This window comes from Saccostrea cucullata, unplaced genomic scaffold (assembly GCF_032062105.1).
Source record: "Saccostrea cucullata isolate Sc308-1 unplaced genomic scaffold, CSIRO_AGI_Scuc_v1 ctg32, whole genome shotgun sequence".
NCBI lineage: Eukaryota > Metazoa > Mollusca > Bivalvia > Ostreida > Ostreidae > Saccostrea > Saccostrea cuccullata.
The window spans coordinates 212,638-226,061 of NW_026931074.1; the positions used below are offsets into that span (position 1 = coordinate 212,638).

General features: G+C 32.1%; 1 protein-coding gene across 1 annotated transcript; it reads left to right on the forward strand.

Annotated features, from left to right (window-relative positions):
* The first annotated feature begins 3,675 nt into the window (after positions 1–3,675).
* Positions 3,676–12,925, forward strand: LOC134231320 (LRP2-binding protein-like). The gene is made up of 8 exons (XM_062713256.1): positions 3,676–3,733; positions 4,019–4,250; positions 4,662–4,775; positions 4,896–5,038; positions 5,264–5,421; positions 5,697–5,868; positions 6,373–6,538; positions 11,145–12,925. Exons 2-8 carry the CDS (start codon positions 4,035–4,037, stop codon positions 11,208–11,210), a joined length of 1,035 nt encoding a protein of 344 aa, XP_062569240.1. The 5' UTR covers positions 3,676–3,733; positions 4,019–4,034; the 3' UTR covers positions 11,211–12,925.
* Positions 12,926–13,424: the final 499 nt, after the last annotated feature.

Below are 13,424 nucleotides of genomic sequence, written 5' to 3' on the forward strand. Positions count from 1 at the left end.
AGCTGAAGTTCTTAACTGCCTTACTATATAATATATTACTGGCTAGAGAGGTTTTATGTAATTACAAAGCAAAGTCCTTCATGGCCACTATGGTTGTATCAATAAGGCTTTTTAACTCATAGTGTAATAATTTATTATACTATGTGTTAAAGGTTCTATTTGTGAAGTCTCCCTATGGGTGACTGTGTTTAAAACGTTATATTTATCAAGCATGTAGCAATTTTTTTGGAACTAATTTAATCTTTATAGCCAGAGTATGTATTTGAACCAGTTGGGGGAAATTTATATCTCACTATATAGCCAGAGTTCCATTGGAACTATGGGAGAAATCTCACTATACAGTATAGCCAGAGTTCCGGGGGAAAATCTCACTATAGATGAAGTCTCACTATATAGCCAGATTTTGAAAGTCTACATGGGGGAAATCTCACAAACATGTGTGCAAACTTCAAAAAAGGTGCACTGATTTTTATATAAGCCAGAGTTCAATGGGGGAAATCTCACTACATGTATAAGTGAGGTCTCACTATATAGCTAGAGTTCAGGGGGGAAATCTCACTATTTGGGAAATTTCACTATACAGTATAGCCAGAGTTCCGTGGGGAAAATCTCACTATATAGCCAGAGTTCCATGGGGAAATCTCACTATAGGTGAAGTCTCACTTGACATTATAGCCAGAGTCCTGGGGGATGGGGGTGGGGTCTCAGTCTTTAAGAAAAGTTTTGAGTCATGACAGGACATTTTTAGCCAGTCAGTCAGGAGAGGGCAAACACTTTTTTTTAAGATAGCCTCATTGTTTAATGTTTTTGAAAATGTTTCCAATAAAAATTCAAAGTCTTACTGCAAGCAAGGTAATAAAGCCAGTATTAATGCATCGCAGCTTTAATGCTGCTTTATGCATCTAAATAAATGCTTGCAGTGCATGTGTTCTGAGTTTGTTCAAAGAATTGAAGACCCAGCCGGTTAATCATTCTTCATTAAAGTGACATTTGACAATAATATTACAGTAAAACTCGTTTAGTACGAACACAGATTTAGCGAATTCACGGATATAGCAAAGTTTTTCGGGGTCCCCGGCAAAACTCTTAACAATTCTTTGTAAAATTTTACGGTTATAACGAACTCTGATATAACGAATTTACGGATATAGCGAACTGATTTTGAGTATCGTAGAGTTAAAAATAATGAAATTTACATCTTTTATAACAAATTTTCAAAAGTTTCAAAATTTGATATATTGAACTGAGTTTATTTTCTATAAGAATTCATAAGAAATAAAACTATATTCATAATGAAAACCTTAAAGATAGCCGAGATATGTTTTGTAATTATTGCTTCCTAGGCACCATATTCTGTTGTAATATTTAATGGAAAACGCGCATATTGCAAATTCGCTATATACACTTATACGAATTCGTTATACGGATATATCAAATTACGGATATAGCGAATTAAATTCACAGGTCCCCAGGACTTCGCTATAACCGAGTTTTACTGTATACAAGTTTTTATTGCCTAGATGACAACTGATTTGAAGTTTACGCAAATGTGCAAAAAAATACCTGGTCCATCCTCCTTTGATTAAGTTATATGCTTTAATTAGCAAAAAATTACTAAATTAAATTGAAACCTTGTCCCAATACAAAAACATCTTGTGGAAGAATGCTTTTCAAAAGGTGTAATGAAAAATATTGTTAAATAAAAGAAGTTGTTAATTTCTTCATTTAATCAATTATTCAATCTTTAAAAAATGTCACAAAGGGCAATAACTCCTTCTTATATAACTTTATATTTAGGCATTTTATTTAATTAATGTACTTTAAATGAAAAATTCACAATTTAAAACCACAGGCACTTGTTTCAGAAATAAATTTTTAATCCATAGTGTAATAATTTATTATACTATGTGTTAAAGATTTATTTCCGAAACAAGTGCATGTGTTTAAAACATATTTATCATGTAGCAATTTTTTTTTAATTTTTATTCTTTCTATCATAGATATGTATTTGAACCAGTTTTAACATTATATTTAGTGAAAATAGATACAGTTCAAATTTGAAGCATTGATCAGTGAGGATAGAAATACCATCCAAAAGAAATACATGCTTTACCATATTTTGGTTACATAATACAAACGATGTGTGCAATCAAAAAATGGTTCACTGATTTTTACACATGCATATTGTTTGATTTGAACATTGGCAGCTCAAGTGTTTGTTGTCTTTTTTTTCTCAAGAAGCGGGAAAAGGGGGGTGTTATGATTTAAAAACTGTGACAAGGTACTTACCACACTGCTATGACAGTATGAGAGGCCTGGAATTTCTAATCTCAATCACTCTGCTGGCGTTCTCTAAACAAAGAAGAAAAACCCTGTATCTGCAATATCGTTCTGCATTCTATAATAAGCTATGATAACAAAATTCCAGGTGCATATTCATGAACGCCCCCCCCCTTTTTTCAGTTTTTGTGACATTCATTGCCAAAATGTTCAAAAACAGTGAAATAACTTCTTAAAATGATTTTGTTATTAATAACAATTTTTAGTATGCTAATATTTAAAAAAATAAGTCATAAATGCCTTTATAAACAAGTGCATTGAAATTTCGAAATGAAAGTCAAATTAAAAAAAAAAGTTCAAATAAAATTCCTCACCTTGTCCATATGTCCGTGTTCAGTGAAGGTCGATGTGTATGTGGATTGAAATTGTAAAAACTGAGTGACAACTCAAACTGGCTTGACAGGTGTAGCAGGTATTATACAGGTATTCTACAGGTAATCTACAGGTATATAGAGGCGGTTATGTAATTCACACTGGATTATGGTCCCAGCCTCAAGTCAAACCATGTTTATTATCCACACAGTCAATTGTTTATTGGTCTATTGAGGTAAACAATTATCACCATTATAATGGCACCGAGAACCTATAGCTACAGGAATAGGTCCCACAGATTGTTGTGAAATGAACAGCGCGACGCCCCGTGGCTACCCATTTCTATGAAAATCTTCACAATTTGATGAACTGTAAATAATGTCCAAAACAGACCTCTGAAATACAGATTATTAATTACGCCAATTAAGGCTTCCAATTTAAATTGCATAAGAATTTGTGTGAAAAGGAAAAATGAGAGGAAAATATAGGCAGTCAAAACACACATAAGTAACATCTCTTATGATTATTATATAATTAAAAAGGACCCAACAAATTCTTAATGTTGAACTTGATTTTTTGTGGAACAATTTTTATTTCACACACAATAATCATAATGATTATTGATATAATGATAATGACACGTCTTAATATGATTCAACATTCTTCGATGTTAGATATGGAATTGTACAAATTTTTCTGTAACCCAGAAATTACATAATAATAAAAACAATTTTAGAGGAATTAGATTTGCTTTCATACAGCCTAATTCAAAAATTTTAAAAATATGCAATTTTCTTAAACTTACCAAATACTCATGGATTTTTAATCATAGCATATAGCATGCATAGGACTTGTTGATTTTCTTGAAAATAAAAATGAGATTTGATACTTTTTTTCTTTATAAATACCGTGGTTAATGACTTTGTGGATTCAGGAACATCTTTGAGCATTTTCAATTACTTGTTTTCTGGTGATATATTTTTTTTTTCACAACGAGATGATGGTAATCCGGAACTCGTTCTCCGGCTTTGGAAGTTACACTCGCCTTGATATTGTTTGGGTTCGCGGACTTGTTGTCAGGGTAAGAAAAGCCTTCAAATCTTTCACACAAACCTATCAAAGCTTTGAAAACCTATATTTGTATCATCAGACAATTGTGTGATTGAAATATATGTCTTAAAATTCCTATTAAAATAAAGATATCAAAACACAGTTCGAATTACCTCTGTGTGTTCACAGTTTCTGTTCTAGCATTCTGTACGTAAGATCTTTGAGATAGATAGGTATTACTTCATGTGATACATGTTTTTTTTCCTGTAATGGGCATGAATTATATCACTAATAAGGGTTTGTTGTAATTACTAAGGTTTCTCTGACACAAGATGGAATTGTCAAAGGATATTCCACAAGACAATGTCTCCTTTGCGAAGGAGAAGAGCATCCTTAATGATATTGCCCAGGAGACTCGGGAAATGCCCGGCTATGGCTCCCTCACAGAGGAGGAGCTGATGGAGAAAGTGGAGAACATCCTGTTAGAAAGAATTAAGAATGGGGACAAGCATGCTTACTTTCAGCTGGGGTTATTTTATTATGAGCAGGTATAAACACAAATTGATATGATATGTATATCACATTAAGTGTGCATTCAAGTCATGTTTTACTTACCATTACGTAAACTTTAGTGCATTTGTTTTCAGCAAGTCTTTGACTAATTTGATTTATACTGAAAACACAATTTGCATTATGCATGTACTTTAATTGTTTAGTTATTTAGTTAAGGTTTGGTTTGACTCATAATGTTATCCTTCTCTAACTTTTTATATTGTTATAGTTATTTACAACCAACCAGACTCTTATTTTTCTAACCCAATTTGGGTACGTGTGGTAACTGTGGTTACAAGAAACAAATATATTTTTGATGGCCTTATAAGGTCTTGAAGAGTTTATTGGATCCCTTGGAATCATTTTATTCAATGCATAAAATTCCTATCCATGTGTTCATTTTCCAGAATCTGTTTGACAAAGCTAGAATCTACTTTGAGCGGTCCAAGGACTTTGATTTCCAGTCGCTGTATATGCTGGCCTGTATGTTGTATGATGGAGAGGGAGGCAAGCCTGACGAGGTAGGGGTCTCTGGAGAATTCACCTCCTTAACGAATTTCACAAGGAAAATATTTCTCAGATATGCATGCCATGGCAATTTCTTAAGTGCTGCATGAATACTATAATTTAAAATTTTGCAGAAAGCTGCCGTAGAATATCTAAAGAAAATAGCACACTCAGATTCCAAGCATGCGAAACATCTCAAGTATTCAGCATTGTTCAACATTGGGCGAGCGTATTTCCAGGGATACGGTGTCAAACAGTCTGATGATGAGGCACTGAGGTAGAGTCTAAACTATCAGTTTATTTGAGTGTTTCTTGTTGGTGTTTGTTACTTTAGGTCTACTTTTGTGTTTCTAATAGGATATGAAAGACAAATATTCCTGAATTTTTATTGTTCCTATGTTGTGAATGAAATGACTAAGTTCTGTTACATGTATCTATAGGCTATTGCTAAGGGTACATATTTCTGCATTCCTTGTTTTGATGTGAGCATGCGTTTCTACAGGTACTGGTTATTAGCTGCTGATGACGGCAATCCCTCAGCTAGCGTCCCCGCTCAGACGACACTCGGCATGTTTTACTCTCGACCTGACAGTCTTGATCTCAAGAAAGCTTTCTTCTGGCACAATGAAGCTTGTGGAAATGGAAGCTTGGAATCTCAAGGTTTGTGGTTCATGGTCCATGTTGTGAAATCGTAGAAGCAGGTGAACTTAAGTTCCTTACACCTTCAGTGACCTAGGAGCAAAGATTAAAAATATTCAAATCATTAGATAATACCCTGCAAAATAGAATAAAGAAGTTAAATAAAGTTGACCAACTTGAAAGCAATGTGTCAAATTTATTTCATTTTCAAAGAACATTTATTTCAAACCATTGCCTGCTATTAGTTTTATATCATCAATTTCCTTCCCAATAAATTCCTGTTTTCTTTTGAACAGGTGCATTAGGTGTGATGTATGAGTATGGTATAGGAGTGAAGCAGGACGCAGACAGTGCGTACGTCTGTCTGAAGGAAGCGTCGGACCGGGGGAATGTGTATGCCATGGGGAATCTTGTGGCTAATTATTACAGAAGGAAACTGTACACTAAGGCAGCTGATCTGGCAGCCAGGTGAGATATAATACTGGTCCACAGGTAACATAAAAACAGTCAAACCGTAACATAAAAACAGTCAAACCTTGTTATCTCAAGTATAAGGGTCCAAGAAAAAACTTCAGGATAACCAAGGATTTATGATATCCAGGATGTTGAAATAGTACATATCCAACTAGCTCACTTCAACGTATACAGGGTATTTGAGATATGAAAATTCAACTGTATATCAATACATGTATCATAATTCTGAAATCTTTTTAAAAATTTTGAAGTGACTTCCACTTAATGTTAAATATTGCATATGGAATGTCGAAGAAATTCGTGTGAATTAATATTTCATAGTTCCTGTTTATCTTTCAGTGTGCATCTGTCCATAACTGAACTTGCTTATATGAACACCATAGTGTATACTCATATTAGAGCGGGGGTATTGCTAGTGAGCATTGGCTCACAGACTTCTTGTTTATCAAATGGTGTTAAAGCTGCAGGAATGTTAACACCTAAGTTTTTCTTCCACAGGGTTTCACAATTTTCAGATGTCAAGCGATTATCAGAAGAAACAGGCTGTCTGCCCAGCTACCTAGCAAAGGGGATCGCGATGGGGTGCTTCTACTATGCCAGGTGTCTCCACGAGGGGCACGGGGTGAAGAAGGACGAGGAAGAGGCCAAGAAATATTATTCAAAGGTAATCAGGGGAAAAACTAAAGGTGGAAAAGGTCAAATGTACAATATACTCAGAGGTAGACAAAAGAGGCAAAGAGTGGAGAACTGGGACAAAAAAATTACTATACCTCAACTGGAGTGATAAATAATTAACTCTCTCAAACATACACTAATCCTTTATATACATGGATATGGTAGGGGTAGACAACTAGCTAAAAAATGCATATGCCCCATAAAATGAGTAAGGCTTTGAAATAATTTCTTAAAATACTCCTCCAAGGTAAACAGTCTAGAAACAACCCTTACAATGCCTATAACCACAAAAATACCATATTGTGTTACTCTGCTGTGAAAGAAAAAAAACATTCGTGTTGGAAAATATTCAGTTTTATAAGTTACTATAGAATCCACTGGAAAGCTGCTTCAGTTATGTCCCTTTTACATGTATTTGAATATTTACTGCAATAAAAAAGAATTAAGCTAGAAATAATATAAAAGGTGTGTTTAATTAAGTTGTAACTTGTTTCTCAGCATTATAGAATTAACCTGTTTTTGTGTAAATGGATAGCGCTGATATTTACTTCATTGCCTAGACCATCCCCCACATTTTTTTTAATGCTACATATTGGAATATATATTTTATTATTCTACAGGAGTTACAGTTCTTAGGTTGATCTGTAAAAGCATATATACAATAATTCAACAGGAAGGGAAAATAATTGTAATCTGCATACAATCTGCAACTGAGAATCTAAACACAAATTTGAAGCTTTTTTTATAATTGATGTAAGTTGGTTATTTTTGTGAAATGACATTCTCTTACACATTAAAATTAAATTTGTACAGTGAGACAAATGACATATTTGGTTCATCTGGCATTCCTAATTTTTTAATTCATACATAATGAAGTTTATAAGTATGACAGACTATATAATGAATTTTTGAGGAACTAAATAGTGGTGTAAAGGAGTATGTTATTGATGTTATAAAGTAGATATGATGGCCAGAGTGTGGATTTGAGAGGGCACATGAACAGGTGCTAAATGTACAAGACTGCTTTATGATAGGAATTATAATATAGCTATAGTTTATCTTTAGGTTTGAATTAATGCCTGTAGAACATAGACAGACTGCCTTACCACTGACAAAGATTTCCTTTTCACAGTTTAAAAAATGGGACTTCTTTGCTCTATACTGTCAAAGTGTTTTTAGCTCATTTTGACTTCTTTACAAGAACCACTGGTGTGGTTTTAACCAAAGTTATCACAAAGCATCCTTGGATGAAAGGGATTCTTAATTGTTCAAATGAAGGACTAAGTCCTATTCCAAAGGGAGATTATATATATAAAAAAAGGCAAACTAGAGTGGAGGACATTAAAAAACCTGTTTCAAATCCTATTGGCCCAGGGACAGGGTGGGGCCACAATATGGCATCAAAGTTTTAATTGAAACATATACCAGGTGATTACATTCTTCAACAGTCTTCTGAAAAAAAAGTCTGAAAATTTGAAACAATGTGAAAATTTTCTGACGTTAATACATCACTGTGTTAATCCTAATAATACAATAATCTACAATCAAACCTTGTTACCTTAATCTTTGGGGAAGTGAAAAAACTGAGGTATTCAAGGATTTTAGATGTTGAGGGTAAAATACATAAAGAATATTAATGTTCAAGTACCCAATGACTCCAGATTTGAAATGTATTCTAAATAGATAAAGTAAAAAACAAACCAAAAAATACATCAATATGTTTTTAATTTAAATCAATTAGACATCTTTAAATCTAAATTCAAAATCTTATTTCACAATGAAATGGAAATACAAGGAATCACTGTCTAGTTTGTTTGGTATGCCAGGGATATCAATGATAGTTGGAACTGGGGAACAATTTATGTATAATATGTTGTCCATTATGCAAAATTATGCAAATTATTCCACGTTTTCAACTATCGCTGATGTCCCAACAAACTAAAATTCCTTAAGCATCCCCTTGTAGTGTGGATTCAGAGACCCTTAGAGTGGGCTATGATATGGGGTTGTAATTTTTTTTGAGAAAACAAAAATATTAGAAATCTTCAGAAGAACAGTAGAGCTAATGTTACTCAGCTGAGCAGTATGGCCTATAGGTCTCTTGTTATTTCAAGGATTATTTTCTCAATCCCCGCAAAACCAAAAATTTATATTATATCACAAAATGATAGAGCAGGTAAAATTTCAATTAAAAAATAAACTAAAATTTAAACTTTTAATAAATATTTGTTTTTTATCAGCAAATATTTCTCATAATTATCTTAACCTGATAGCATTGTGTTTCATAACAGATGTCATATAGAGTCATTCCTATCAAGGTATTGTCCACAGTCCTATATTGTAAACTTTAGTGTTTGTCTGTACTTTTACATTGTTTATTATGATAATTGATGACAGAGAGCTACTATAATGTTAATATCTTTAATTTTATGTCAGATAATGCACTTGATGGCCATTTTACTGTTTCATGAAATGTCAGTTTTAACATTTAAGTTAATGTCAGATGCCCCCACTTACAAACAAAATGTCTGACTTTGCAATTTAAAGTAATACCATTCTGATGACTATAACTTTTTATGAATAATAAATTATTTGTACCTCCCAGTATCTGGCTACAAAATTCCATATACAATGTATGTAGTGGATTTAATAGATAAAACTCCTGTTCTTTCACTGCTACCCAAAATGTATAATATTAGTTATCAATGTCCAATCAAGGGTTTACAGAGATTTAGTCAGGGTTGTATTTCATATTGTAAGGCCAAAGAGGGTGTGGAATACAACACAAGATAAATTCCTGTACACCCATGTATGAATCAGGAGTAAAATTTATTTCCTATGTAATCATGCAAATAATTTAGAAATGAAATGTACATGTATTATTGTTATTTCATTTACTCTTACAAACATTTAAACAGCAACAGAGTGAGTTAAGAGAGAGAGAAATCTTAGAATCAGAAGTAGGGGGGAGGGTTAGGTATATATATTGAAAATACACTAAATATTCTCATAGACATCCAGGAAAATAACATGATTATAAAAAGAACTTAGGTCTGCATACTGCAGTTTATGGTTTCAAGGTGATGTTTCAAGCTTTAGGGGGGCATTTTCTTCAAGGTCAGAGGCATGTCATCCACCAGAAAAACAAGATTAAAAATTCTAATAATGCACATAAAATCCTGGTTAAATTGTAAAGTTCTTGACACAGATTTTGAGTTTCAGATTTAGGTGGTGCAAAGTTGATCATTTCAAGAAAAAACAGGATCATGAAGGCCCATAGGTCTCTTGTTATGAAATATAATTCTTCTTGTTACCTAAATTCTTCTGAGTGTATCACTGTAGATGTGAATTCAGATATAATAATATAAATGGAAAAGGTGAAGAAACAGTGATTGATTCTAAGAAAGTTATAAATGATACACCTATGTAAAGAGGGCTTAAAACAAGGACCCTGGATATTACTTAGGTGGGGTCAGGGGCCTAGGAGGAGTAAGCATCCCATTGTTGACTGGAAACACTTTAATTTAGGGTGTGAACCCTTTGTAATTGGTAGGAGAAGCCAGAATAATTTTGGAAACATAAACATCATAAGTAGGTGATAGTTGAATAATACTATTACTACAATGGAAAAGTTAGTTGTCTCGTTTGTCACACAATTTAAGGTCAGCGTTTTTTGTTTTAATGCAACTTTTTTTGCTTATTTATTAAAATTAAACAAAAATAAGAAATTATAGGGAAATTTGATATAACTTATTTTTAAACCGATTTTGCTTTAATTTAGTGTGTGTTGAAATCCCTTAAAGAAAGGGGTAATAAAATATTATTAAGGAAAAAGTTATAAACATCTTTTGAAATTTAAAACTTACCAGTGAGTAACATGATAAACTTGAAAAATTGATCATACTTAGGAGAAGCCCCTTTGAGTAGCAAATAAGTTTGGAGACATAAACATCATAAGTAGGTGATAGTGGAATATTACTATTACTACAATGGAAAAGTTAGTTGTCTCATTTGTCACACAATTTAATTGTTAAATATCCTTTATCATCTATAGTCTATAAAACATCCTAATATGAAACAGATGTGGTGTTGTCTATCATCTCAAGTTCACTGGCCAGGGATATATCGAGTCAACAAATGAATGAAAATAACTACTGTAATCAATAAAACATTGTCAACATACATGTATCTGAATGTTAAAATGAAGGCCACAGCAAGTGTTTTCTTTTTCTCACATAAAAGTTTTTAAATCTGTTTCATAATAAGAATAAAAAAATAGGCCAGCTTATAAAGGAGCACAATTAGTGCCCATGTGGAATTTGAAGAGATCGTAAAAAGACTTGGTCTCCAGAGACTATATAAATGTTATCAATGAGGAATTCCAGCATATCCTTTTAAATAAACATGGAGACAATCAATCTTACAGAAATAGATAGAGAATATTATACATATACTAAGATCCATATCATATACCATGTTTTTGTTCTTTCTGCTTGCCTGACATTTTTGCTGGTATATATTGATATTTTATGTTGATTTTTGCTGAATATACATTTTGCACTAATTTGCTGAGTATATAATTTTTTGTTTTTCAGTCTTATCAATTTGACCCTGATGTTTGTGCCAGATTACAGAATATTACTCAGCATGGTGTTATATGATTGTTTGTTACTGTGATGTCAGAACATTATGATGTCATCATTTTGATACTATTCAGCATTATGAGGGCCTCAGTGGGAATCTGCTGCTGTTTCTACAGTTTTTGATTGTTATACAGTAATGCCTTATGTGTTATATTGTTTTTGTTTACATTCTCTTTTCTGTGATATGTATTTTTTACATACAATTCTACTGCATTTAAACTGTCCTTTTAAATTATTTTTTTATATCATGTTTACCCTTGAAAATTTTGTGCCAAGATTAGATTATACAGTTTTCAATGTCAGGTCCAGAAATCATTGCCTAAAAGTATAAAAGCATTACTTACAAAAGCCAAATGTACTTGGTCAAATTACCAGTAACTTTATTCTGATATAGTGTTGTCAAAATGACATATTGCCTTGAACCTGTAGAGAATTGCAAACCCTGGAGGCAGACATTGTGTATTACTGCATGTCCTAGTCAACCTGTCTAAATGTTAATGCGTATATATCAGTCATTTACTTACAGCACTCCCTAAAGTTTTCCTGTTTTAAGATACCTAATAAATTAAAATTCACAGACAAAAAAGAATTTATTGCTCTATATTTCTTATGCAAGCAGAGCTCTGGAAAATTGATTTATTTGAACTGGCATGAAGTGTAAATTGAGTTAAATAGGTTAACTGTGTTGATTGTTCGTCCATATGTATTGATTTTTATAGTACTTCTTGGGCTTGATAGATTTACATTCAACATCAGAGGCAATCATTGTCCATTTTATAGAAATATTACAAATTTTTTACATGCATGAGTTTTGTCAATCCATATATATAGCATAATTGTAAGTGCACACCTAGTTTTTCGATAAACCACAAAATTATAACTGGTTTATTGATATATAATTACAATTACCAAACTTGTACTATTATTGTATTTGGCTGAGTAAAAGATACCAAAATGTATTATGCTACAAGCAATTTAAATTAAAGATCAGTATATCATTATTAAGTTTTTTTAAAAAAAATTACGTAACAGTAAGCTATATACCTTGACCTATTTATTTACTGAGTGTACATAGTATTTTCTGTTTTGCACCTGTGTTGTATTTTAGATCCTACATGCTTTTTTTTGTTAGAACCACTTCGTACCTATGTTACAGTCATGTTTTAAAAACCTCCAGCCAAAAAGAATGTGACATCATGATTCAAAGTTTTTAGTCCTATTCACTGGGGGTATGTCTTAAATAAAATGCATTGTACATTAGTCATTTTATAATATTTATTTTGAGTTTAAAAGTCCGGATAATTTTTTTTAAATTCAATTATTGAGCTTTGGAATTATAGGGTTGTCACTGTGTACATATTTTGAATATTTCACAAACACATCTTATATAACAAAGGACAGAAAGTTTTTGTACATACATAACAAGTTAAGGATTCATGAATTATTCTGCTAGATTGTTTTTGAGATAATTTCTGTGTGCAATGTATGTTATTACAATGTATGTTATTACCGAATATATCTGAGCCCTTGAATCAGAATCAAACTGTGATCTTAGGCACTTTGTATCATTTGATATATATATATATATTTACTTTTAGTTTGTTTTACTGCACCTTATACATGTATTGTAGCCATTCAGTGGTGTTTGTTATAGATATGTGATACTGTTATTTATATGTTTGTAATTTTTCCCTGTTTTTGTATAAAGCATGTCTTTTATAAATCTGTGAAAATTGTTATTTCACTACCCCTACAAATTATCCTCCCTATATTTAAGGGGGCTGACTGTGGTTTCCATTATTTCACGCATCATAGTAAAACGTAGCATATTTTACTGTTTAAAGCAAATTTTTTTTTACTTAATAAATAAAACAAAACAAAATTAGGAAATTACAGGTTGAACATTTTTATTACAATTTTAAATAACTGATTTTTAAAATGATTTTTTAACTGATAGGTAGATTTACATGGTAATGGTGTGTTTTTGATGTTAGATAACGTGACGCTCTCAAAGAAGAGGTAATAAAAAATGTTATAAAAGAAAAAGTAATAAATATATGCTTTTGAAATTTAAATCATAGAAATTTGATAATCTCTCCACCATATTTATCATTTTTTGGATAAATCCTTTGCATGCGTCATATTTTGTAGTACTCTATAAAAACAAGGAAATTTGTTATTTTTTGGCATTTTGAGATGCCCCCTCTGGAAACAAGGTGATAGAATTTTGTG

Excerpts from the sequence above, each read along its gene's own strand:
- LOC134231320 (XM_062713256.1), top strand. The coding sequence starts at position 4,035 with ATGGAATTGTCAAAGGATATTCCACAAGACAATGTCTCCTTTGCGAAG. Across the intron at positions 5,039-5,263 it reads TCTGATGATGAGGCACTGAG|GTACTGGTTATTAGCTGCTG; the intron begins GTAGAGTCTAAA and ends GCGTTTCTACAG. Across the intron at positions 6,539-11,144 it reads CCAAGAAATATTATTCAAAG|TCTTATCAATTTGACCCTGA; the intron begins GTAATCAGGGGA and ends TTTGTTTTTCAG.